Raw genomic sequence first — 21,930 nt, 5'->3', positions numbered from 1 at the left:
ATTAAAGGTCCTAAGAAGATCTCCCGGGTTCTTTGAGAAGCAGTTAAGGAAACAGTGTGCCCTCCATCATATTCTGTTACCGTATTTTATTCGGACTCCAAAGGAAAGTGTCGCTTGGGGGAGGGGGAAGCACTTTGAAGAGCGGCGGCCGCGGCCCCTTTTCACTCAGCGGGCTCCCCCTTCCTTCTCCACCTCCTCGCCCCGCGCCTGGTCCGCTCTCGGTGCCCGACCCTGCGGCCCCGCAGCGCCCGCGCTCCCCACCGCGAAGCGCCCGGTGGCTCCTTGACTCGCCCTCACACTTACTCCCGTTCAAACTTTTCACTCCGCCTGTTGAGGTGGAGGGGAGGGGGGATTAGGAAGAAGCGGTAGGAATTCCTCGAAAGGGAGTAAAGTGCCTAATATTCAGGAGGAGGTGCCATTTAAAAGAATTGCCTTATTCAGTGCTGGGGCGAAAATACTTTTTTTTTTTTTTTTTTTTTTTTTTGCGCTTTGACAAGTCCATCCAGGTAGACGTGTTTGAGAAGTTTGTTCGATTGGGAAATGGGCTTCGCCAGTACGAACGATACGGGGAGATCGCTTCAAGGAGGCTCCTGCGGCATGTAGGAAAGAAATTGAGGGCAGGGGGTCTGTGGCCACGTTTTCCACCAAATTATCCCTTGTAAAAGGAGAAGGGGAAGGGGACAGTGTGAGAGAGAAAGTTTCCTATCCAAACCTTTCGATTCAGAAGTAGTGTGTGTGTTAAGGGAGAGGGGACTCTGGGCTCCAACATTTCAAAAGAAGCGTTTAGGATTTGCAAACACCTTTCGTGGGGACTGGGAACACCAGGAGACGCCGAAGAGCAGGTAAGTGGCCGTGCCTCTCCTGCGGGTGCTGCTCGCGGGCGCGGGAGTCCTGAGGCGCCGAGGCGGGATCTGCGCACTGGTAGCTGCTCCTGCGCTCGGCAAAGTAGCCTGTGCCAGCACGAGCCGCCCGCGGCGTGCCTCTGCGGGTGGTGGCGCGGTGGATGAAGACGCTGGGGCCCGCGGCGCCGGGAGAGGGGCCGGGGGCCCGCTCCCCTCCAGCCCGCGGCTCCCGGGTCGTCGCGCCCACCGGGCCGCCGAGCTGGGTGGCGCGCGGGAGAGCGAGAGAACCGGTTCTCCAGCACCTCGCCTCCTGCCACTCCCTCCAGGGCGCCAAAAGGGCGAGAGAAGGGCGGGGAGCCCCTGGGCGGCCTCGGGACCGGCGTCCCCCTCCACGGCCTGGGCTCCCGCGCTGCGCTCTTCTTCCTCGCGTCGCTCTGCGCCGCGTTTGCCGCCAGTCGAGCCCCGGAGTTAGCGCGCGACCGGGGCGGGGCAGGCGGGCGGTGAGGGCGGGGTGCAGGGGGCGGGGGAGGGCGGGGGCGCGCGGAGGTAACCCCCGGCTCGTGCTGCCATTGCCCGGCTCCCTGTCACTCAGCCCGCGCGGGGCCAGGGATTGGCAGCCTAGCCCGGTTACGCACTCACCTCGCGTTCACATACCCGGGGAGGGCATTAGAAAGGTGATCAATCTTCATCAGGCTACATTTCCAATCACCTAAACAACCAGGCCAGACAAGCCACTCCGACAAGGTAAATCGCTTGATTTATTTAGTTTGCGAAGTGCCTCTGCGGGGCTTCCCCAGCCCCCACCGCCTCCACGCTGCACGGAGTGCCACGGCAACCTCGAGCCACCTCCCAGCTCTGCCCCTCTAACCCCACCCTCCTCCTTGCGGCCCCTCGGCGCGGTCCCAGGCGAGGCAGTGTCTCGGGAGCGTGTAGGGCTCTGCAAACAAAGTGTGTGTGTGCAATAAAGTGAAACCTGGAGGGACACGCACAAAGCCACTGGAAAGAAAGAGAAAGGGAGGAGGGAAGTTGGGGAAAGAAAGAAATCCGGGGGTCCTAGACCAACCGCCCAACCCGGCGGGTAATTCCTGTGTTGCTCTGTTTTGCAGGTTGGCTGCCCGGAAGGTCTGTGTGAGGGTGCGAGGTAGATGGTGAGCGGCCCCGGCAGCTGAGGGCAGGTAAGGAGAAAGCCGGGAGCCGCCCGGGACTCTGGGAATGCGTCGGTTGCTCTTGCCTCCCCGTCCTCAAACGGGTCCCCGCTTCCCAGGTCCCCGGCACGTGGGCGGGGCTGGGAGGCGACCTGGCTCCCCTCTTGCTGCGCTGAGGACCCCGGAGCTCTGCTGCGGCCCCGCGCCCCTCCCCCGCCTCCTCCGAAGTAACCGAGCTGAAGTGATAAGTTTGAAGAAAGTCTTTGAAAACTCACGCAGCAGCCTAGAAGAGTCGCCGCGGCTGAGTCCCATTATCTTTCGGCCCCAGAGCCCAGGCTCTTTCCCTTCTGTCGCCTTTCCTGCAAACTAGGTTCTCCCGGCCCAGGTCCCGTGGGGACGGGAGCGGGAGGCTTCTTTAGCTCTAACTTCTTTCTTTCCCTAAACTCTCTAGCCCGGGTCCCAGGTCTGCTTTGAGTTCCTTGAAGCGGGGTAAAGCGACAGGTCCTCTGGGGTCTCAGACCCACACCTCCAGCGCCACTTCCTGACCCCTGATTGTAGCGCCTCAGTTTGGGGGCAGCTGTGGAAGCCAGGCGTCGACCTTCCAGCCCGGGTCAGAGCGAGCTACGCCTCAGAGGCCTAGTTCTTTAGTCTCGATCGGGTCTTGCGGCCGCGGGTTCAGCTAGTAGGATGGGCGGGGAGCGCACCGGACCTGCTGCACTCAGGCACCCAAATCCGCTAGACACTTGGGGCGTTGGGCTGGTCACCTTTCAACCCCGGCCGGGACCCCATTGTCCGCAGTCAGGACCGGCTTGCGTTGACGAAAAACGGCCTGCGGCTGTGGCGAGGCGCCGGTGACCTCGGGCGGCATCTTAGAACCGCAACCTGTACAGTGACCCATTCTGGTCGCTTCTGCGGGACCTGGGCTCGAAACTGTCTGTGGTCGAGGTGTGGGTGGGATTCCGGGTAAGCAGCCTTTCAGCGGCTGGGCACAGAGAAGTCAACTGGAAGGGCGGCTGTAGGCTCTAGGGCCAGGACCCAGCCAAGGAGACTTTGGCAGGTCGCACTCTCCCAAGTGGGCAATGCGTCCCGGAGAGGCTCAGGTGCGCTAGCCCTCCGCAGTGCCTCACCTGGACTCTCCGGAGTCTACCTGTGCGTCCCACTTTCAAAAACGTTTGAAACAACGCCTCATGCTCTGGGTCTCCTGCCGCCTGGGGGCCGAGCAAATGTTTTCTTGTGCGGTGTGAGGCCCGTTCCCACCCGACCAGAATTTTGCCTAGTCTTGGGACCTAGCCGACTCTGCGGTTCAGGCTCGGACCTCCCAAGCTTGGCCCTGACTTTAACCTCTCCTCACTCCTAGTGTCCCCCTATGAGTGTCTGGCCCATCCCGAGCCCGAAAAGAGGTGATCATGATCCAGCTATTTTACTTTTCAAGGAAGCTGTGGTCTTTGGGCTAAGGCCTTATAGAGCCGAGTTGACTGCCCTGTACAGTTCCATAACCGGCGTCCCTTCCCCATCCTGTAACTCCTTGCCTCGGACAAGACCAGGAAGATGTGATGGCTAGGAATGACGGTTTCCGTGTGTCTCGTGTCTCCATAGGCCGGGCCCCCAGACGCAACAGAGCTTGAAGGACTGCGCAGTGGGAGCCCCGCACTGCGCCCGGCCCCGGCCCCCTGGATCCTTCGGGGCGCCTCCACCCAGCTGTTAGCATGATGTCTTACCTCAAACAACCCCCATACGGCATGAACGGGCTGGGCCTAGCCGGGCCGGCTATGGACCTTCTACACCCCTCCGTGGGCTATCCGGGTGAGCACCGGCCCCCGCCGCCGGCCCCTGCAAATCTTGGGGATCCCCAGCCTCTCGGGTTTAAGCACAAACTTTGTCGTGGATCGGTCCAGGGAACCGGTTGCCTAGTCTGCTTACGGTGCAGGGCACGTTGCAGGCTCGCAGGGCAGAATCGCGGGTCTGTGAGGACGGCCGGGGCGGCAAAAACGTGAGACGTGAACCCTCTTTGCCTGGCCACACCGGCACCTTGTCTCCCGTTGTGCTTCCACTGCCAGCACAGGGCGCATTTACCCACGGATTCGATTTCTCATGGGTGGTGTGTGTGCGTGCGTGCGTGTGTGTGTGTGTGAGAGAGAGGGAGAGAGAGGATCTATGCCTTTACCCCCAACATTGAATGAGGAATTTGGACACTTACTAGGCCCTGAGAGGAAGGGCCGAGCTTGCCTTATGCAAAGCGACTGGCTGAGCTGAGGAGGGGGAATTCTCCTTCCCTAATTAAACTGTCCTCTAGACGGGTGGCCTGCACCAACTTTTGCAGTGTTGATGTGGACGACTTGAGCCGAATCCTGGCTGTCTTTTCTAGGTTCCACTCCTTCACCCCCATTTTTTCCCTCGGAAAGTGTTTTCCAGGACGTGTTTCTGCACACCCCTTCCCCACCTTCCAGCCAGGGAGAGTGTTGGGAGGGGGGCAGTGAAGGAAGAAAGATTGTATAACTTCTCTTCCTTTCTTAACCTCTGAGAGGCAGGGAAGGGGGCAGCCCTGGAGTGCCGGAGACACTGGCTGCCAGTCTCTCACACATGCAGTTTCTCCCACCTGTGGCTGTCAGGCTCGGCCTCCCTGGGGAGTTGTTTTTGCTCGGAGCTCGGCTTTCTTTTGCAACGGCCTGATTCAGGGCCTGCCAGGGGCCGGTCCGCGTCCTCTAGCGCGAGTCCGCGTGGCCACCACTGACCCGACGCGCCCCCACGTTTCCCCTCAGCCACCCCGCGGAAGCAGCGACGGGAGCGCACCACCTTTACGCGCTCTCAGCTGGACGTGCTCGAGGCGCTCTTCGCCAAGACTCGCTACCCTGACATCTTCATGCGCGAGGAGGTGGCGCTCAAGATCAACCTGCCAGAGTCCAGAGTCCAGGTGCGCGCGCTCGGGGGACTTCAGGGTCGGGGGTGGGGTGCTGGGGCTAGTTGGAGAGGGCCTGAGGAGGGGGGTTCTGGTGTGGGGGCGGGCTTACAGTCTGGGTAGCCCCTCTCAGACTCCCCCTAGCGCTGGGCCGGGCCTGGCAGAGGGGCCAAAGTTAGAGGAGCTAGCTTAGAGCCCTGGATTCCGCCCTTGGCCCCGGGGCGCCTTTGCTATCCAAAGTCCCTTTTAGGATTGCCGGAGGACAAGCGAGGCTCCTGAAGGTAACGTGCCCTGAGAACCCGACACTTGCCCCTGACGCTTTGGCCGCCCCAGGACTTGGCAGTTTCCTTCCGGGTCCTGAATTCTTCCTCCGCCCTTGCCTTGTATCCCGGGGATCCTGGAAATGGAAGAGTGGGGCTTGGCCAGAGCCTGGTGCCCTGTCTGGGAGTGCGCCCCACGGGTGGCGCCAGTTTGATTAGATATTTCCTTTGCCCGGAGAGGATGCCGAACGCAAAACCTGGCTACCAGCTTTGCTGTTTCTGTTTTTGCGATGAAAGGGACCCGAAAATACTGTTCGGATTATAACTCAGAACTCTCCTCAAAGGCCTTTTATCTTGCCTTCCCCGCCCCCCAGAGGCTCGAGAGAACAGGAATGCCATGTCTTGTACCGGGGCCTTCCAAGAGGAGTGAGAACTTTATGACTGTCCTATTTGGTTCCCCACTTGGAGCCAAGAAGTCCAACGAAATTCTGCCCAGGCTTCCTTCCCTCGTCCCCCGAGTACTGCCTCTGTTCAGCCTCCTGGCCTTTCTCCTGCTCCCATCCAAATTCTCGCCCTGCCCAGCACCAGACCTGCAGGGGCGGAGGGGCTCCGGCCTCAAACTCGGGGACTGTCCCCCACTCCACGGCCTGCTCTGTGCCTCTCCGCAGTTTACTGAGCTCTATTCATAGAAGACAGGGCCTCCAAACATACATAGGTCTGTTGGGAAGCAGCCAACAGCATCAGTTTAGAGATGGCTGAACTTCTGGCTGGACAGACACAAATGTTCCGCCCTCCGGCAGAGTTGCGCTGGGGGTGGGGGGGGGAGTGCACATCCCTACTTTGCCAGAGGAGGGTCTTTGAGCAGAAGGATGGGGGAGGGTGGAGAAGCAGGGAATGCAGGGTCTGGCCGGGTCGGAGATGGGGAGGGGAGGAGGCGTCGATAGGAGAGGGATGCGGATCCCAGGCCGGGTGTTGGTCCAAGGGGCGGGGGAGTGGCAAGCTATACTCTCCCCCTGACACGCTCTCCCCCACCCGGCCCGCTGCAGGTCTGGTTCAAGAACCGCCGCGCCAAATGCCGCCAGCAGCAGCAGAGCGGGAGCGGGACCAAGAGCCGCCCAGCCAAGAAGAAGTCGTCCCCGGTGCGGGAGAGCTCGGGCTCGGAAAGCAGCGGCCAGTTCACGCCGCCCGCTGTGTCCAGTTCCGCCTCGTCCTCCAGCTCCGCATCGAGCGCTTCGGCCAATCCGGCGGCTGCAGGCCTGGGCGGGAACCCGGCGGTGGCAGTCCCGTCGTCGTTGAGTACGCCGGCTGCCTCGTCCATCTGGAGTCCGGCTTCCATCTCGCCCGGCTCAGCGCCCGCTTCCGTGTCGGTGCCGGAGCCTCTGGCCGCACCTAGCAACGCATCGTGTATGCAGCGCTCGGTAGCCGCAGGCGCCGCCTCTGCCGCAGCCTCTTATCCCATGTCCTACGGCCAGGGCGGCAGCTATGGCCAGGGCTACCCCGCGCCCTCCTCTTCCTACTTTGGCGGCGTGGACTGCAGCTCATATCTAGCGCCCATGCACTCGCACCACCACCCTCACCAGCTCAGCCCTATGGCACCCTCCTCCATGGCGAGCCACCATCACCACCATCCCCACGCGCACCACCCGTTGAGCCAGTCCTCAGGCCACCATCACCACCATCACCACCACCATCACCAGGGCTACGGCGGCTCGGGGCTCGCCTTCAACTCTGCCGACTGCTTGGATTACAAGGAGCCTGGCGCCGCCGCCGCTTCCTCCGCTTGGAAACTCAACTTCAACTCGCCTGACTGTCTGGACTATAAGGACCAAGCCTCATGGAGGTTTCAGGTCTTGTGAGCCCAGGAGTGGGAGGAAGAGAAGAAGAAACGAAACTACCTGCGCCCTCCGTGGTCCCCGTCCAGTTGTTGCTGCTGCTGCTGCACTGCCCACCTTTGCCTCGGCTTTTCCAGACCTGAAATTTCATGCTCCCAAAAGATGCCCATTGCTGCACTGCCGCCCTCATCTTTGTGCCACTTGCTTGGGGGATGTGCAAACCCTGCCCACCCCTTGGATGAGGGGACCGGTGCTTCGGCTTGGCCCTCAAGTTCCATACGGGAGAGCTGTGTGCTCCCCTCCTCAACCCCTAACGAACTCCTAAGTCACCATCTTCTAGTCTTTCTGGACAGTTATTATGGGCTTGCAGCCTTCGGAGGCTCTTCGCTCTGACTTGCTGTTTGAGCCCTACACTAATTTATTCTTTCTGGACACTGGAGTCACTAACTGGCATGTGTCTGCCTGTTGGAGTGCACCCATACTCTACTCCAAATCAAAACAACCACTAAGCGTTTCTCGCGTGCAGACTGCCGCCCCTTCAGCTGCCCTAAGCCCCGCTCCCCGCCTGCAGACCAGAGCTTCCCGGCGTTTCCTCCTCCCCTGCCGGATGCGCTGGGACGAGGCCCGGAGGGAGGAGCGCACCCATAGCCTCTCGCGCACAGCCCCGCCCTGCGTAGAACTGGCTCAGGCTTCCGCTTCGGCGGGAATGCTGTATATAGTCAGGTCCGTTCCAGGGACCACTTAAACTTTTTAGTTGCTGTTGGTTGAACTGAGCATATCTCGTCTTAGAGCCCAAGAAATAGAACTTTAAGATATATACAGCATATATATATACACACATATATATATAACAAAAGCAAAAAATATTTTCCCTCTGTCCCCTTTCCTCTCTTCCTCAAACGATGGCGCTTTTACTTTTTCAGTTGTTGCAAAGCTTCCCTGCCCTCTCACACCTTCTCCCTCTGTGTATTTATTAAAGAGAATCGTTTGGTTTCAGGAAGCTGCGCGCGGAGGATCGGGAGGGTCTGGGAGTGTGAAGGCAAGAGCCAAGTCAGGGTACAGGGGAGGGGGCTAGTCTGGGCTGGGGCGCAGGAGTGAGCCCTTCACCAGGTCTAAGCACAGGGTCGCAGTTCCAGTTAAGAGATCAAAACCAAAAGAAAACAAAAAATAAAAATACAGCATTATGGAAAAACAAACCAACCCAGGCCCCAAACCCCGGTTCCAATTCCTCTGTCGGCTTCTCTCTCTTTAAACAACCCTGTTTTGTCTAGTGAGTTTTTAGTGCACCTTCATTCTCCGAAATCTGCGGAGAACCCACGCCTGTATATCAGTTTTGGCTTTGGCCTTTTCGTCCAGTAGGTGGGAAAGTAATTTGTAAATTTGATTTGTCCGATGTGAAGATCGCAAATTACTTGTTGAAATGTAAGGCAGTCCCCTTCAGCCCCCTTTATCTACATTATTTCCCGAAAATAAATGCAAATTAATGAACGGCTTGTCAGTGTTGCTCTTCTGCTTCCAGCCCAGGTCCTGGTCTTGGGTGGGTGGAGGGGACTAAAAAGAGGAAACCCCCGTGTTAATAACCCGCGTGTTAATAACCTGTGTGAAGCTGGAGGCCAAAGAAATGTTCTCCTAGGGAGGGTCCCTCCCTCCCGGTCAGCCCGGCCTCTTCCCCCAGGCGTTTTGACCCCGTATCCCCTCTCGCCATCCAGGACAGAGACAGGTGTCAGGACTCAATTCCCGAAGCAATTCCTTTCTCTTCAGAGGCAGGAGCCTGGCACTGATTTCTTCACCCTAATTGCCTGCACCAGAAAGAAGAGGGGGAGGGGAAGAGGGTCGGGAGGCGGGAAAGGATAGCTCTGTAATGCTCTCAGAGCTGAGCCAAAAAGGAAAAGAAAACAAAACGACAAAAAACCGATCCGTGTCTTGCATGTTGGCAGCAGACGACCTTCCTTTCTGCTGAGCTGTCCCCGGTGACTTCACGGAGGCCGGGGGAATCCGAGTCATCCCTTCCACGTGCTAAGATGTCCCTTTAAACCCTCAGACCCTGCCAGAAGTAGCCAAAATATCTTTGTTCGTATTGCTAAGTTTCTTTAAAACGCAAACACAAAAACTAGAAAAGTCGATAGGGACGCGTTTCACTTTGGCAGGGGAAGAAGACTCCTGGCTCACACAAGGGGGTTCGGAAGGACGGTTCCACCTTCCCCTGAGGAAGACAGGGGTAGGGGTGGGGATGGGGTGAGATGATCCTCCAGAAGACCCAGAGTCCATACTCTGGTCTGAAACCTTCTGGGTGTAAGGCCCAGAAGCTGCTCAACTTGTCCACGGGAGGGAAGGAAATAAGGAAACAACGAAAAGTTTCCTGCGAAGTGACCGACACACCCTATTCTTTTCATTCCGTGTAAGACCTGAGAACACAACGTGAAGCCGGGTTTGGAGAACGCCCCCCTCCTCCAGGGTCCCGCGCCGAGCTAGGTCTCACTGCTACGAGCCCCGACTGGAGGGAAGCCCTCTCGGCTGCATCTTCCCTCCGGATTCCGTAGGCCCGTCTCGGACTCCGTAGGCCCGTCTCGGACTCCGTAGGCCCACGCCTTCCCACCCAACAAGCCCAATATCCCCGACTCCGCAAAGGCCCGCAGGAGGGCGCAGCCACGGCCCCTCCGAGCCTGGCCCCGCGGCGCTGCCGGCGGAAGGCGACCCAGCGCGCCGGTTCGGTGTGTGCCGGGACCCCTGGAATGCGGGGCCCACACGTGCCGGGGAGTCCCGGCCGGCGCAAAGAGGCTTCCAGCTCGCGCGGCACAAGCCTGGGCACCGAGGCTGCAGGGCCTACCGGGCGTTCTCCTAAGCCGACCCTGCCTGGCTTTCCCCAGGGCCGCCCTGGTTCACGCAGCCGCCGCCAGGGCCGTTCGAGGTTCTGGGCTGCCTCCCCCCGCAGCTCCCTGAGGCGGGTTCTGTGCGGCCCAGCGGTCCTCCTGGCTGCGCGGTGGAATGAAACCACGAGATCCGGCTCTGCACCCGCTCGGACAACCGTGTGGCCTCCGGAGCAAGGTACTCAACCCCCTGGGGCTCAATTACGTCGCATTTGTTATTTGGCCCAACTCTGTCGGGGATGTTCCAGAACCTCACACTTTGGGCCGAGGCTGCGGGCACGTAGGTGAGACGCATCCCCGTGGCCTGGCCCCTCGGCGGCTTCCAGAAGCTTCGGCGCCCGTGTACTCAGGCAGAGAGGGACCAGCGGCCGGGCGCGCGGAGGCCCGGCGGGAGTTCCCGCCCGGGGCACTAGGCCTCGAGAAGAGGCACGTGCTTCTTCCAGGGCCTCCCAGCCTGTGCCGAGGCCCCGCGGCGCTCAGTGGAAACCGGGAGCGGGAAGGCTCTGGGACACCTCAGGCTGCCGGGGCTCGGGAGCTTGGGGGAGCGGGGAGGGTGAGTGGCCGCGGCGGGGGCGGCCGGAAGTGGCCGGACGGGGTGGGGGCGCCCAAGCGGCGCCGAGTGCAGGCGGCGGCGGCGGGAGCGCGGCAGGCCCTTCCGGGCCACCTGTTACAGGCAGGTTGTCTGAGTACCGCCCTCAGCTCGCCATTCTTCTGAGGGAAGAGGTTTGTTTGGGTTTTGGTGTTAGTGACACAATGGAAGCAACTAGAATTGAAGCAATTTAAGTAGATTAAGCAACTTCAGAACACTTAGCAACGTTAAGACGTCAACAGTTTTGTTCCTTTGAGTGCTCAACGAAATCTTCATGTTTTCTACTCATGGCTTGTGTTCTCTGCTCAGACTCTGGGGGCAAAAAAGTCTACCCTACAGTGAACGTATATGAGGTGCTTTAGGGCTAAAGGATAGGTCGTGTTTGTGTTTTTAAAATATATTTTTAAAATTCTTAAAACCATTTCAGGAGCACCGCATTAATTTGCTGAAGCTCTGAAAAGATTTCAGTGAAGCAACGTCATTTGTTGTAGAGCTTTTAGTATTTTATAGTTAGTAGCTACTGAGGGCATATGGAAACAACATTTCTCAACGTTGTAAATGGTTTTTTGTTTTGGAAAAAAATTCTTAAATTTAAAAATTCTATAGGGTATTAAACGTGAGAGGAAAAACAGGTAAAAAGGCACCGAATGTCAGCAAATTCATGCCGGATTCAGAGACCAGAAAACCGGGAGATTTCACTTTTTGTGTCAAAAGAAAATTACCAGTTTTTCCGTATATTTTGTTCAAAATAGTTTCACAGATAAATTGTGATTTTTTTTTTCAGTTGTGAAAATGGTAAATTCATGACTTTGGCAGAATAAATTAATGTTATTGATGTCATTAGGCACTGACAGGCACTAAGGTTTTCTTTAGAGATACAGAAATAAAATGTATCTGATATATTAAATGTAGTTAATATATACATTATTGGTAAAGAAAATCTGTATCATTACTATTCAAGACCAAAAAAAAAAAAAAAAACCACCACTTGGCTTCTGTTGCAGAATTAATTTAAGAACAGCATCAAGATATCTTTATAAAATTCCTTAATTGAAAACCTAACAAGTTCTCAACGAGTTATTCTGTATTTTCCATACTGTCTCTCCCCCCATTGTCTAAAATGAGAATGAAAAAAGCTCATTGGCTCATTAATTTTAACTAAGGAATATTTATATTCAACAATACTTACAATAAAAACCACCAACTAAAAAAGAATACTAAGTAATAACAATGCATTACTTATTTGACAAGGAGAAAACATCTCCATTATCTTTAAGAAAGAATCTGTTTAATTAAATGTGTGAGTGTCTGGAATATACTTATTTGAAAAAGGGGTTTTTTTGGGGGGAGGGGCTGTGTTTAGTTGATGGAGCCTGGTAAAGCAGTTATGCTTCTTAATCATCTTGTTGATATTTATTGATATCTGAAAAAAGAATTGGATATTTTTGGTGGGAGAGGGGAACATGCCGTTTTGACCTAGTGATTCTTTAATCATGCTTTTAAAATGAGTTGGATTTTGCTTAGAACACTTTAGGTGAAGTCGTCCAGAAGTTTTTAAAAATAAAAAATATTTCCAAAAAACCTTCAGTTATTTAGGTGAAATGGCAGTTACATAAAATAGTCAAAGTTGAAACTGCTTTTAAATATATTCAGTTTTTTGTTAGGGAAAAAAATAAAGCAAAGAAATGTATGGTGTGCTCACAACTAAAATCCATCTCCTAATTATGAAACTATACATTCTTATTTCTAGGACTATTACTTCAAAGATAGGGATATGCTAAAAAATATTTTGGAGTTCTTTCTAATCAAATAGTACTTAGGCTCAATTTAATGCCGACCTATCAAAATTTAAACATTGAAAATCTATTGTGTTTCTAAAAATTGCACCCCTCCTACCCGCTTTGAATAATTTACTTGGTTGCTAATGAAATAAAAGACACAAAGTTCCATTCCATTCCAATCCAAGTGTCATAAGTACTTTGTTTTTCAAAGGTTAATCTTTATTGAACATCTTATAAAAACTATTTTAGGAAATTTAGAAATTCTTTTAAAGTGGATTGTAAAATTAGGATTTAAGGAACTTGAGTCACAATTTTTTCAGGATTGAAGTAGAGTATAAATAAATCATAACTAATTTTGACATTTGGGGTAAAGTTAATTAAAATGTAGGAATAAATGGTCTTTGATTCAACAACTTGGTGTCTAAAGAGCTTATAAAATATTTTTAGTACACAGATATTATGTCTGTTCAAAGCTCTAAATGCTTATAAGATATACCATCATCTGTCATAGCTATTTAAATGCAGGAATCATATTTTCTTTTTAAAGTTTAGTTTAAAAACTTTATTGTGAAATATACATACAAAAGAAAGTATAAAACAGGTTTCTACAATTTAAAGAGAAAGGAAAGTATAACCGGAGCAACAAGTTCTCAACAAATACTTTGAAAAGTAGATTTGAGATAGGTCATAATATCAGTGTTTAAATTTGATGTTACATCAATTATGTCTATTATTGTCCCAGGGATTTTGGTAAATCATTTAGAGTAGTGGCTATTAATATCTATAGGGACACTTTTTAAGGCAGAAAAACAGTTAAAACCATAGGATATGAAAGTTCTATAGGCCTTTGAAAAATCCATAGGGTTTCTTTTTTGGTAGAAAAACTGTGCTTATATCTCCTTATATTTTTTAACAAAGGAGCACCACAAGAATTTATCTTCTTGTTTCCCAAGCATGGATATTTGACCTCATCCAAAGATGTGGCTTCAACTCTTGATTTCATTACTGGTGATCCACAAATTCATATTTCTAGCTCAGACCTCTCTGTTGGACTTCATATACCTGTACATACACTGAAAAGAGGCCATTGACTTTTAGCTCTTAGGAAGTTAATGATATGATGTCTGGGTATTGCTTCAAATACTAGAGGAAGAGAGGGAATGGGTGGAGTATAGATGAAACAAGATTATTATGAGTTTTTAATTGTTGAAGCTGAGTGAGAATACATACAACTTCATTACACTCTACTTTTGTGTATTTAAATTTTCCCATAATAAAAGGTGAGTAAAAATATTAATTTGTGGAAAGTAGTTTTTGCAGTGTATTGAGGAAATTGAGCTTCCCATCTTTGGGGCTCATACAATATTGTTCACATAAATCACTTTCTTTATCTGTTCTCAAGTCTTGTGAGGTTGGTTGGTGTGAGGCTCAGGGTGGTTTGGTTATTTACTCAAAATCACATAGCTGGTAAGTGGCAGAATTTGGCAGAACTCGGTCTTCAGATTCCCTGTTCATTTGGCTATAAGAGCTACCTAAAATATGTTAACAAACATTATTTTTTTAAAAAAGACACTATTACGAATCAGATTACCAGATTGACATCAACAAACATGCTTTATCTGAGTTCAAAATTCGAGTTTTGGTAAAGTGAAAATTATTTCCTAGGACATTATTACATTTATGTTACTGGGCATCACTTCAATATCATTTAATGAGTGTTCGGAAAGACTAACAGTGTTAAATGAGAAGACTAGTCATACCAGGTCTATCTCACCTTTTAATTTCTTATTAATTTTAATTCCTTACTAATTTTTAATTTCTAAGTAATCTTAAAATTCCTGTCTTTTTCATGTTTATGAGTAGTGTTTTCTATTCTTGGCTGAGCCTTTTTTGCTTCTTAGAGTATTGCTTTGCTATGTTATAGGAGGTCTAATACAGGGAAAGTTGTGTAAACCAGATATGGAGTTGAGATTCGGTTAATGACTTGTAAATGAGGCTTAATTTATTTGTTAACAGATGTTTGGAATCTTTTTTCTAACTATGCTAACTTCAGAACTTCTCTTCAAGTGTTGAAGTTTGTAGCTTAATTTTTAAAATCTCACTGAGCAAATCCTTGTCTTTTTAGGGTAAATTTTATTTTTCAGAGCTAACTCTGAAAATTGAAAAATGGGTTAACAAGTTGGGTAATATAGATCACATAACTTTATAGATACTGATTTCCTTTATTGAAAAGCAAAAGCAGAAGTCTTGTTTAAATTGTATCTTTTTTTCCTCAGGTTTTAAAAACCGTTCATCTCATGCTTCTATTCCTGCTACTGACCTCTTCAATTTTCCTCTTACCTGATGTAAAAAAACAAAGGTTGTCTGTTCATTTTTATTAATGTTTGGAGAAGAAAAAAACTAGCATCTCTTTTCTCCCTGTATTTCTTCTGTTGAGACATGAACTAATCGTGTTTTCAGATCAGCACCTGATAATTCCTGCATGCCTTTTTTTTTTAAGATTTTTTTTTTTTGGATGTAGACCATTTTTAAAGTCTTTATTGACTTTGTTACAATATTCCTTCTGTTTTATGTTTTGGTGTTTTGGCCGTGAGGCACGTGGGATCTTAGCTCCACGACCAGGGATCGAACCTGCATCCCCTGCATTGGAAGGTGAAGTCTTAACCACTGGACAGCGAGGGAAGTTCCTGCATGCCTTTTCATTTGTACATTTTGGAATTGAGATCCACTCCCGCTCCCCGAGATTGTGTTCCACTAAATCTGTTATTTCAAGAGGGATTAGAAGTCAGTGGGGATCCTAGAGTAAGAGAAGTCTAAGAGATAGGACTAAGTTTTCCTTTACCGAAGTGCTTGGCACAATGGCAGGCACATGGTAGGTCTCAGAGGTTTGTTGAGTGAATGAAAGGATGAAATCCAGTCATCAGACTTCAAACAGATTTAAATGTAGTTTATCTCAGAAATAGAGTTGTCCTTTTTCTTCGTGGTATTCAGTTAGTTTAAATGGAGTAGATAGCATGTTTTCTTTCTTTCTTTTTTTTTTTTTTTTTTTTTTTTTTTTGCGTTACGCGAGCCTCCCACCGCTGCGGCCTCTCCCTTTTCGGAGCACAGGCTCCGGACGCGCAGGCCCAGCGGCCATGGCTCACGGGCCCAGCCGCTCCGCGGCACGCGGGATCCTCCCAGACCGGGGCACGAACCCGCGTCCCCCTCATCGGCAGGCGGACTCCCAACCACTGCGCCACCAGGGAAGCCCCTTTCTTTTTTTTTTAATTAATGAATTTATTTATTTTTGGCAGTGTTGGGTCTTCGTTTCTGTGCGAGGGCTTTCTCTAGTTGCAGCAAGCGGGGGCCACTCTTCATCGTGGTGTGCGGGCCTCTCACTTTCGTGGCCTCTCTTGTTGTGGAGCACAGGCTCCAGACACGCAGGCTCAGTAGCTGTGGCTCACGGGCCCAGTTGCTCTGCGGCATGTGGGATCTTCCCGGACCGGGGCACGAATCCGTGTCCCCTGCATCGGCAGGCAGACTCTCAACCACTGCGCCACCAGGGAAGCCCTCTTAATCTCTTTTAATCATCCTTAGGATCAAGATCTTTTGGTCACTTCTTACTCTTACATCTTTTGTTAGATTGAAGACCATTTCAAAATTTAGTTCATTAAAATTTTAAGTTATAAAATATTTTTTAAAGTCCACAAAATGTATATGTATGTTTTATCAATTGGTTATCAACTTATTATGAAATCACCACATTGAGGTCAAGGAGTAGAGCATTATTGGGACCACAGAAATCCCTGAGTATTTCTTGCCCATTACAAGCACTTCTGTCTCCCCAGAGGTAACCACTATCCTATCATTTATAGTCGTGGTTCTCTTGCATTTCTCTTTTATATATATTAAAAATTTATTTATTTATTTATTTATTTTTGGCTGAGTTGGGTCTTTGTTGCTGTGCGTGGGCTTTCTCTAGTTGCGGTGAGCAGGGGCGACTCTTCATTGTGGTACGCGGGCTTCTCATTGTGGTGGCTTCTCGTGTGGAGAACGGGCTCTAGGCATACAGGCTTCAATAGTTGTAGCACACGGGCTCAGTAGTTGTGGCTTGCGGACTCTAGAGTGCAGGCTCAGTTGTGGCGCACAGGCCTGGTTGCTCCGTGGCATGTGGGGTCTTCCTGGCCCAGGGCTTGAACCCGTGTCCCCTTCATTGGCAGGCGGACTCTCAACCGTTGTGCCATGAGGGAAGTTCCTGCGTTTCTCATTTACTTAACCACCTGTACATGCATTCATAAATAATATGTATTTATTTTGAATTTTATATGAAGTTATTTTTGTAACTTGTTTTTTTCACTTAACATTATGTTTATAAGATTCATCCATGTCATTGTGCATTTCTGTCACTTCTTCACTTTCATTGCTATATGCTGTATAGTATTCCATCGTATGAATATACTACAATTTATTTATTTAAAATTTTTATTTTACATTGGAGCATAGTTGATTAACAATGTTGTGTTAGTTTCAAGTGTGCAGCAAAGTGATTCAGTTATACATATACATCATTTGTTCTACTGTTGATAGGTATTTGGGATGTTTCTAGTTTGGGGAAATTACAAGGATGCTGCCCTGAACATTCTTTTATGTGTATCCTGGTACACATAAAGATGCAAATCTGTAGAGTATATCCTAGGAGTGAAATTTCTGAGCCATAAGGGATGCATATTTTCAACTTGACTAGATACTGGCACAGTTTTCCAAATTGGTTGTGTTAATTTATATTCCCAAATAGTGTATGAGAATTTCAGTTGCTCCATATCTTTGCCAAAGCTTAGTATTATTAACGTTTTAAAATTTTGACAATTTGTTGGGTGTGTAGTAATATCTCATTATGGTTTTTAATTTGTATTTTCTTGATTACTGGTGAGATTGAGCCCCTATTCTTATATTTGTTGTTTATTTGGGTATCTTCTTTTGTGGAGTTCCTATTCTTATATTTCCCTCTTTTTCTTTTAGATTGTCTACCTTTTCTCTTTGATTTGTAAGAACTCTTTACATATTTTGAATTCAAGTCCTTTGTCACTTATATGTGTTGCATATATTTTTCCCATTTTGTAGATTGTTCTTTCATTCTTTCTTAAAGTGTTTTTAAGTAGCCGAATATGTTAATCTTTTCCCTTATGATTGGTGTCTTTTGTGTGTCTTTTTTAGGAAATCCTTTCTTACCTCATGATCATGAAAATATTTCCCCATATTTTCTTATCAAAGATTTCTTTTAAAAGTTTTGCCATAGATATTTATCATCTGACTTTTTTGTAGTATGCAATATTTGGCAATGGTTCCTCTTCTTCCGTCTTGAAACTTCATCTGCTCACATGACTGCAAATGTCATCTTTATGTTGCTAATTCCAAAAATCTGTATTTTTCGTATTGACTATACTCATTAACTGAGATCCTTACTTCCAACTGCCTCCTGGATCTTTCCACTTGAATGTCTTGCAAATATCTGCAAATGTATCAGTTCAGAGCTCATTTTAAAAAATCTTTATTGTTTTCTGTTTAGATTAATCATCATACAAGCCAAAATACATGGTGGAATCTCTGACTCTTCTTTTCTTACCTTCTTCATCCAAATACCCATCATGTCCAAGTGATTCTGCTTCTGAAATGCATGTCAAATCCATTCATTCCCTTCTCTCCAGTTCTACAATTACTGCTCAGAGTTCTACCTAGTCTGGTATAATAGCCTTCTAATTGGTTTTCCTGCCTTCCTTCTATCCCCCTTCTCTAGTCAGTCATTCACACTGCCACAGAGTTTTCTTTCTAAGACACAAATCACACCTCTTTCCTGCTTTTATGGCTTTTCATTGCCTTCATTATAACAAAAAGTTCAAATTCCTTTACATGGTTTCTACCACTACTCTGCAGAAATCTCATGTTTTAGCCACATCAGGCTACTTATTGTTTCCCAAAGAAGCTGTGTACTTTCATTGTGCCGTTTTTCATGTTGTTCCCTCTGCTTGGAATAGTCTTCCTTCTACCTCTTCCCCCTGGGAAAATCCTATTCCTTCTACCACAATTCCCAGAAAGAATTAATCCTTCCTGTCTCTGGGCTTCCCATAGCACTTTGTTTATACCTTTATTGCAGTACTCATCATATTGCTTTATATTTATTACTTTATGTATCTGTCTCCTATGCCAGACTGTGAGGTTTTTGAAGACAGAGAATATGTTTTATTAATCTTTTTATTCTCAGAATCTAGCAGTGCCTGCTACAAAATAATACTCAGTAAATACTTGAGTTAAATAATTGTGCTAACCTTAAAAAAGAAAATAGAAGTGTATGCATTGACTTAAGAGTTGTGAGCAAGGAAAAATGTTCGTGGAAGAGTACAATTGGCTATTTTATGTGAGTGGGTTCCAGCTGAAAAGATTAGAACGTGTTGCTCTGGCGCAATACTAACTGAAGGGACAAAAATAATCTTAAAAGAATAAATAAAATTGAGTTCTCATTTTTTAAAGGCTGACTTACGTTTCAAATGGACTTGAAATACCAAGTTAAATTCATTTTTAAAATATAGGAAGTTCACAGTACTGCTGGAGAAATTTGTGTCTTTTTCAGAGAACACATTAATGAGCATAATCTATTACTACAAGTTTTTATAATACCAAATACATCTGTTTTGACAGTGCTTGCTAACTTTTACTCTGTAAGGTGCTGGTAAATCAGAACAGTGACAGGTTAACAGTTCTTGCATGTACTATTTCTGTAGACTCTCATAAAAATTGGAACTTCTGGTGACTAGAATACAAATACTCATCTAAGGTTCACAGAGCACAGGCACAACACAATTAAATTGGGCCTAGATAGTTTATTACAGTTCATCTGGAGGAAGCAGGGTTAGTGTTCAGTAACATTATTATCTTTCTTTTCATGTTAACTGATTAATTGTATGAACAAGATTATTCTAAATACAAAATGTTCTTAGTAGATAAATTTAAAGAGCAAATTGATTTTTCATTTAAATATTTTATATTGTTTATATCTGGAATTCTGATTGGAGTAAATCTTTAAGGAAGCTTTAAAAAGTTCATCTGTATCTGCAGGTAAGGTATCTTTTGATGATGAATTTATAAAATAAATCAGCCCCTAATCAAAAAAGCAACTTCTAGATAAACATAGTCAACTGAATACATGTGTTTATTTTCACTCCCTCTTGAAAACGTACTAAAATGAAAGTCAAGGAATAAAGAAAGGCATGAACTCCATAAGGACGAAGAGAAGTTGAGAGGAGATGTCAACAGAATTTTGGAAGCAGGGACATCAGTAGGTGAGTGGTAGCTAACTTAGTAAAGAAAGCTTAGGGCTTCCCTGGTGGCGCAGTGGTTGAGAATCCGCCTGCCGATACGGGGACATGGGTTCATGCCCCCATCTGGGAGGATCCCACATGCTGTGGAGCAGCTGGGCCTGTGAGCCATGGCCGCTGAGCCTGTGCATCCGGAGCCTGTGCTCAGCAACGGGAGAGGCCGTAACAGTGAGATGCCCGCGTACCGCAGAAAAAAGAAAAGAAAGCTTAACCCTTAGTCGGTACAGTTAGCTGCCTTCCACCTGTCACACCTGGCTAGCCAAGATAGCAGTTATTAGCCAATGGCTTTTCAGATACCGATGGTTTCCAGGCAAGTGGCCAGCATGAACTTGGTAGGGAACCATAACTCTGTCTTGGATGATATGATTGCAATACATGTGCCTAGACTCTTTGAACCTGGGAATAACTGAACATTCATGGCTGAAATATGCTATGTAAACATATATTATGAATAATTTCAAGAGTAAGATGATGGCATCTAAGGAAGACCCTCAGTGGCTCTGTTAATTCAACAAGGGTATCATAAGTCTAGATATTATGCAATTATAATATCTAGAGGTACACAGTCCTGTATGGTAGCCAGTAGCCACATGTGGCTTTTGAGCTATTGAAATATGACTGATTTGGATGGATTTGTAATTTTTTTGTTCTATTTATTTATTTGGTTGCACTGGGTCTTAGTTGCGGCTCACGGGCTACTTAGTTGTGGCATGTGGGCTCCTTATTTGTGGCAAGCAGAACTCTTAGTTGCAGCATGCATGCGGGATCCCTGACCAGGGATTGAACCTGGGCCCTCTGCAGTGGGAGCATGGATGGAGTCTTATCCACTGTGCCACCAGGGAAGTCTCCCTGAGATGTAATTTAAGGATAAAATTCACCCTGAATTTCAAAGACTCAGTATTTTAAAATGTAAAATATCTCATTAATAATTTTATATTATGTAGCTGCTTGTAGAAATATGTATGTATTGTCTTAAATCAAATAAATTATTGAAAATATTTCACCTGTTTCTTTTTTACTTTTCTAACGTGAATACTAAACAATTTTAAGTTACATATATGCTCTTATTATTTTCCTTTTATACAGCTCTGAAGAGAGGTATTGATCCTCAGGGCTGGCTAGTATTGTTCCCTGGTCTGTTTACACGGATGTTTAAAAAGAAGGTATTCTAAATGGGGACTTGTGCCATACTGTGCATGCAGCATCTCTCAGTAGCACCTAAAGTACTGCAGTGTGTACCTTTGCCAAACTACAAAATTAATGGCATATGAGTCTGTTTATTGAATAAAAGGGAATAGTTTAAACTTATCAATCTTGCTAAAATTTGTAATTTTCTTGTTATCCATTTACCATGTATCTTCAGCACAACTGAATCCCTATAACTCCCTGTAGCTAATTACTGAATGTTATAAGAGAAAACTACACAGTTGATCCAACTGAAAATACTGTAGTTTTGCTTACCAACCTGGCCTTGGGTTCTCATTCTTTCTAGCTATATTTTCATGTTTTCCTTTTTTTAAAAAAAATTAATTTATTCATTCATTATTTTTTGGCTGTGTTGGGTCTTCATTGCTGCAATTTACTCTAGTTGCGGCGAGTGGGGGCTACTCTTCCTTGTGGTACGCAGGCTTCTCATTGTGGTGGCTTCTTTTTGTTGCGGAGCACGGGCTCTAGGTGCGCAGGCTTCAGTAGTTGTGGCTCGCGGGCTCTAGAGTGCAGGCTCAGTAGTTTTGGCACATGGGCCCAGCTGCTCCGCGGCATGTGGGCTCTTCCTGGACCATGGCTTGAACGCATGTCTCCTGCATTGGCAGGCAGATTCTTAACCACTGTGCCACCAGGGAAGTCCCTCATGTTTTCCTAATCATCTCTTTAACTTAGTCCTGATAGTGGCCATTTAAAACGTCTTTCATTCTTCCCAGACCTCTTATCCTTGCTCTTAGAAGATGACCTTACTTCCTACTTCACTGAGAAAATGCTGTAGTGGGCATCAAAGAAGAATGCCTTTGACTTTCAATTTTTGTATATATATTTATATATATGTCATACCTACAGTCTAAGTGCACTCATAGCACTGTCCAGTTCTCGTCTCCTGTCTCCGGATAATCTCTGTTTCTGTGTTCTGTATCGCATACCCTCTCTTTTGGCATCGTCAGTTTTTTCTCCTTCTCTATTGGCTTCATCCCAACAGTACTTAAACATGCTGTAACCTCTGCCATCTTAAAAAAATCTTCTCTTGACATCTTGTCCTCCTATACCTACCACTAGGTCTTCTTCTGTTTAACTGTTGAGGTTCTTGAAAAAATTGTCTATTTGTTGTTTCCACATTCCCACCTTCTATTCACTTTTGAATTCACTGCAGTAAAGCTTCT

The 21,930-nt window shown here is 47.7% G+C and overlaps 1 protein-coding gene across 2 annotated transcripts; it reads left to right on the top strand.

Annotated features, from left to right (window-relative positions):
* The first annotated feature begins 813 nt into the window (after positions 1-813).
* On the top strand, positions 814-8,145 carry OTX1 (orthodenticle homeobox 1). 2 transcript variants are annotated; one of them, XM_059079606.2, is made up of 5 exons: positions 814-842; positions 1,949-2,017; positions 3,584-3,790; positions 4,747-4,898; positions 6,190-7,180. In XM_059079606.2, exons 3-5 carry the CDS (start codon positions 3,694-3,696, stop codon positions 6,997-6,999), a joined length of 1,059 nt encoding a protein of 352 aa, XP_058935589.1. In that variant the 5' UTR covers positions 814-842; positions 1,949-2,017; positions 3,584-3,693; the 3' UTR covers positions 7,000-7,180. The 2 variants fall into 2 exon arrangements, with proteins under 2 accessions (XP_058935589.1, XP_058935588.1); XM_059079605.2 differs by lacking the exon at positions 814-842 and adding an exon at positions 1,538-1,586 and having other exon boundaries at positions 6,190-8,145.
* Positions 8,146-21,930: the final 13,785 nt, after the last annotated feature.

Source organism: Kogia breviceps, chromosome 11 (genome assembly GCF_026419965.1).
Source record: "Kogia breviceps isolate mKogBre1 chromosome 11, mKogBre1 haplotype 1, whole genome shotgun sequence".
NCBI classification, from domain to species: Eukaryota; Metazoa; Chordata; class Mammalia; order Artiodactyla; family Physeteridae; genus Kogia; species Kogia breviceps.
Note: the sequence above shows the minus strand (reverse complement) of the source record. Positions and strands in the feature narration are given on the sequence as shown.

What these genes read in the sequence shown, in the direction of transcription:
- OTX1 (XM_059079605.2), top strand. Translation starts at nt 3,694, where the DNA reads ATGATGTCTTACCTCAAACAACCCCCATACGGCATGAACGGGCTGGGC. An exon ending in CCCCTCCGTGGGCTATCCGG is followed by an intron (nt 3,791 to 4,746) that starts GTGAGCACCGGC and finishes GTTTCCCCTCAG; the next exon opens with CCACCCCGCGGAAGCAGCGA. An exon ending in TGCCAGAGTCCAGAGTCCAG is followed by an intron (nt 4,899 to 6,189) that starts GTGCGCGCGCTC and finishes GGCCCGCTGCAG; the next exon opens with GTCTGGTTCAAGAACCGCCG.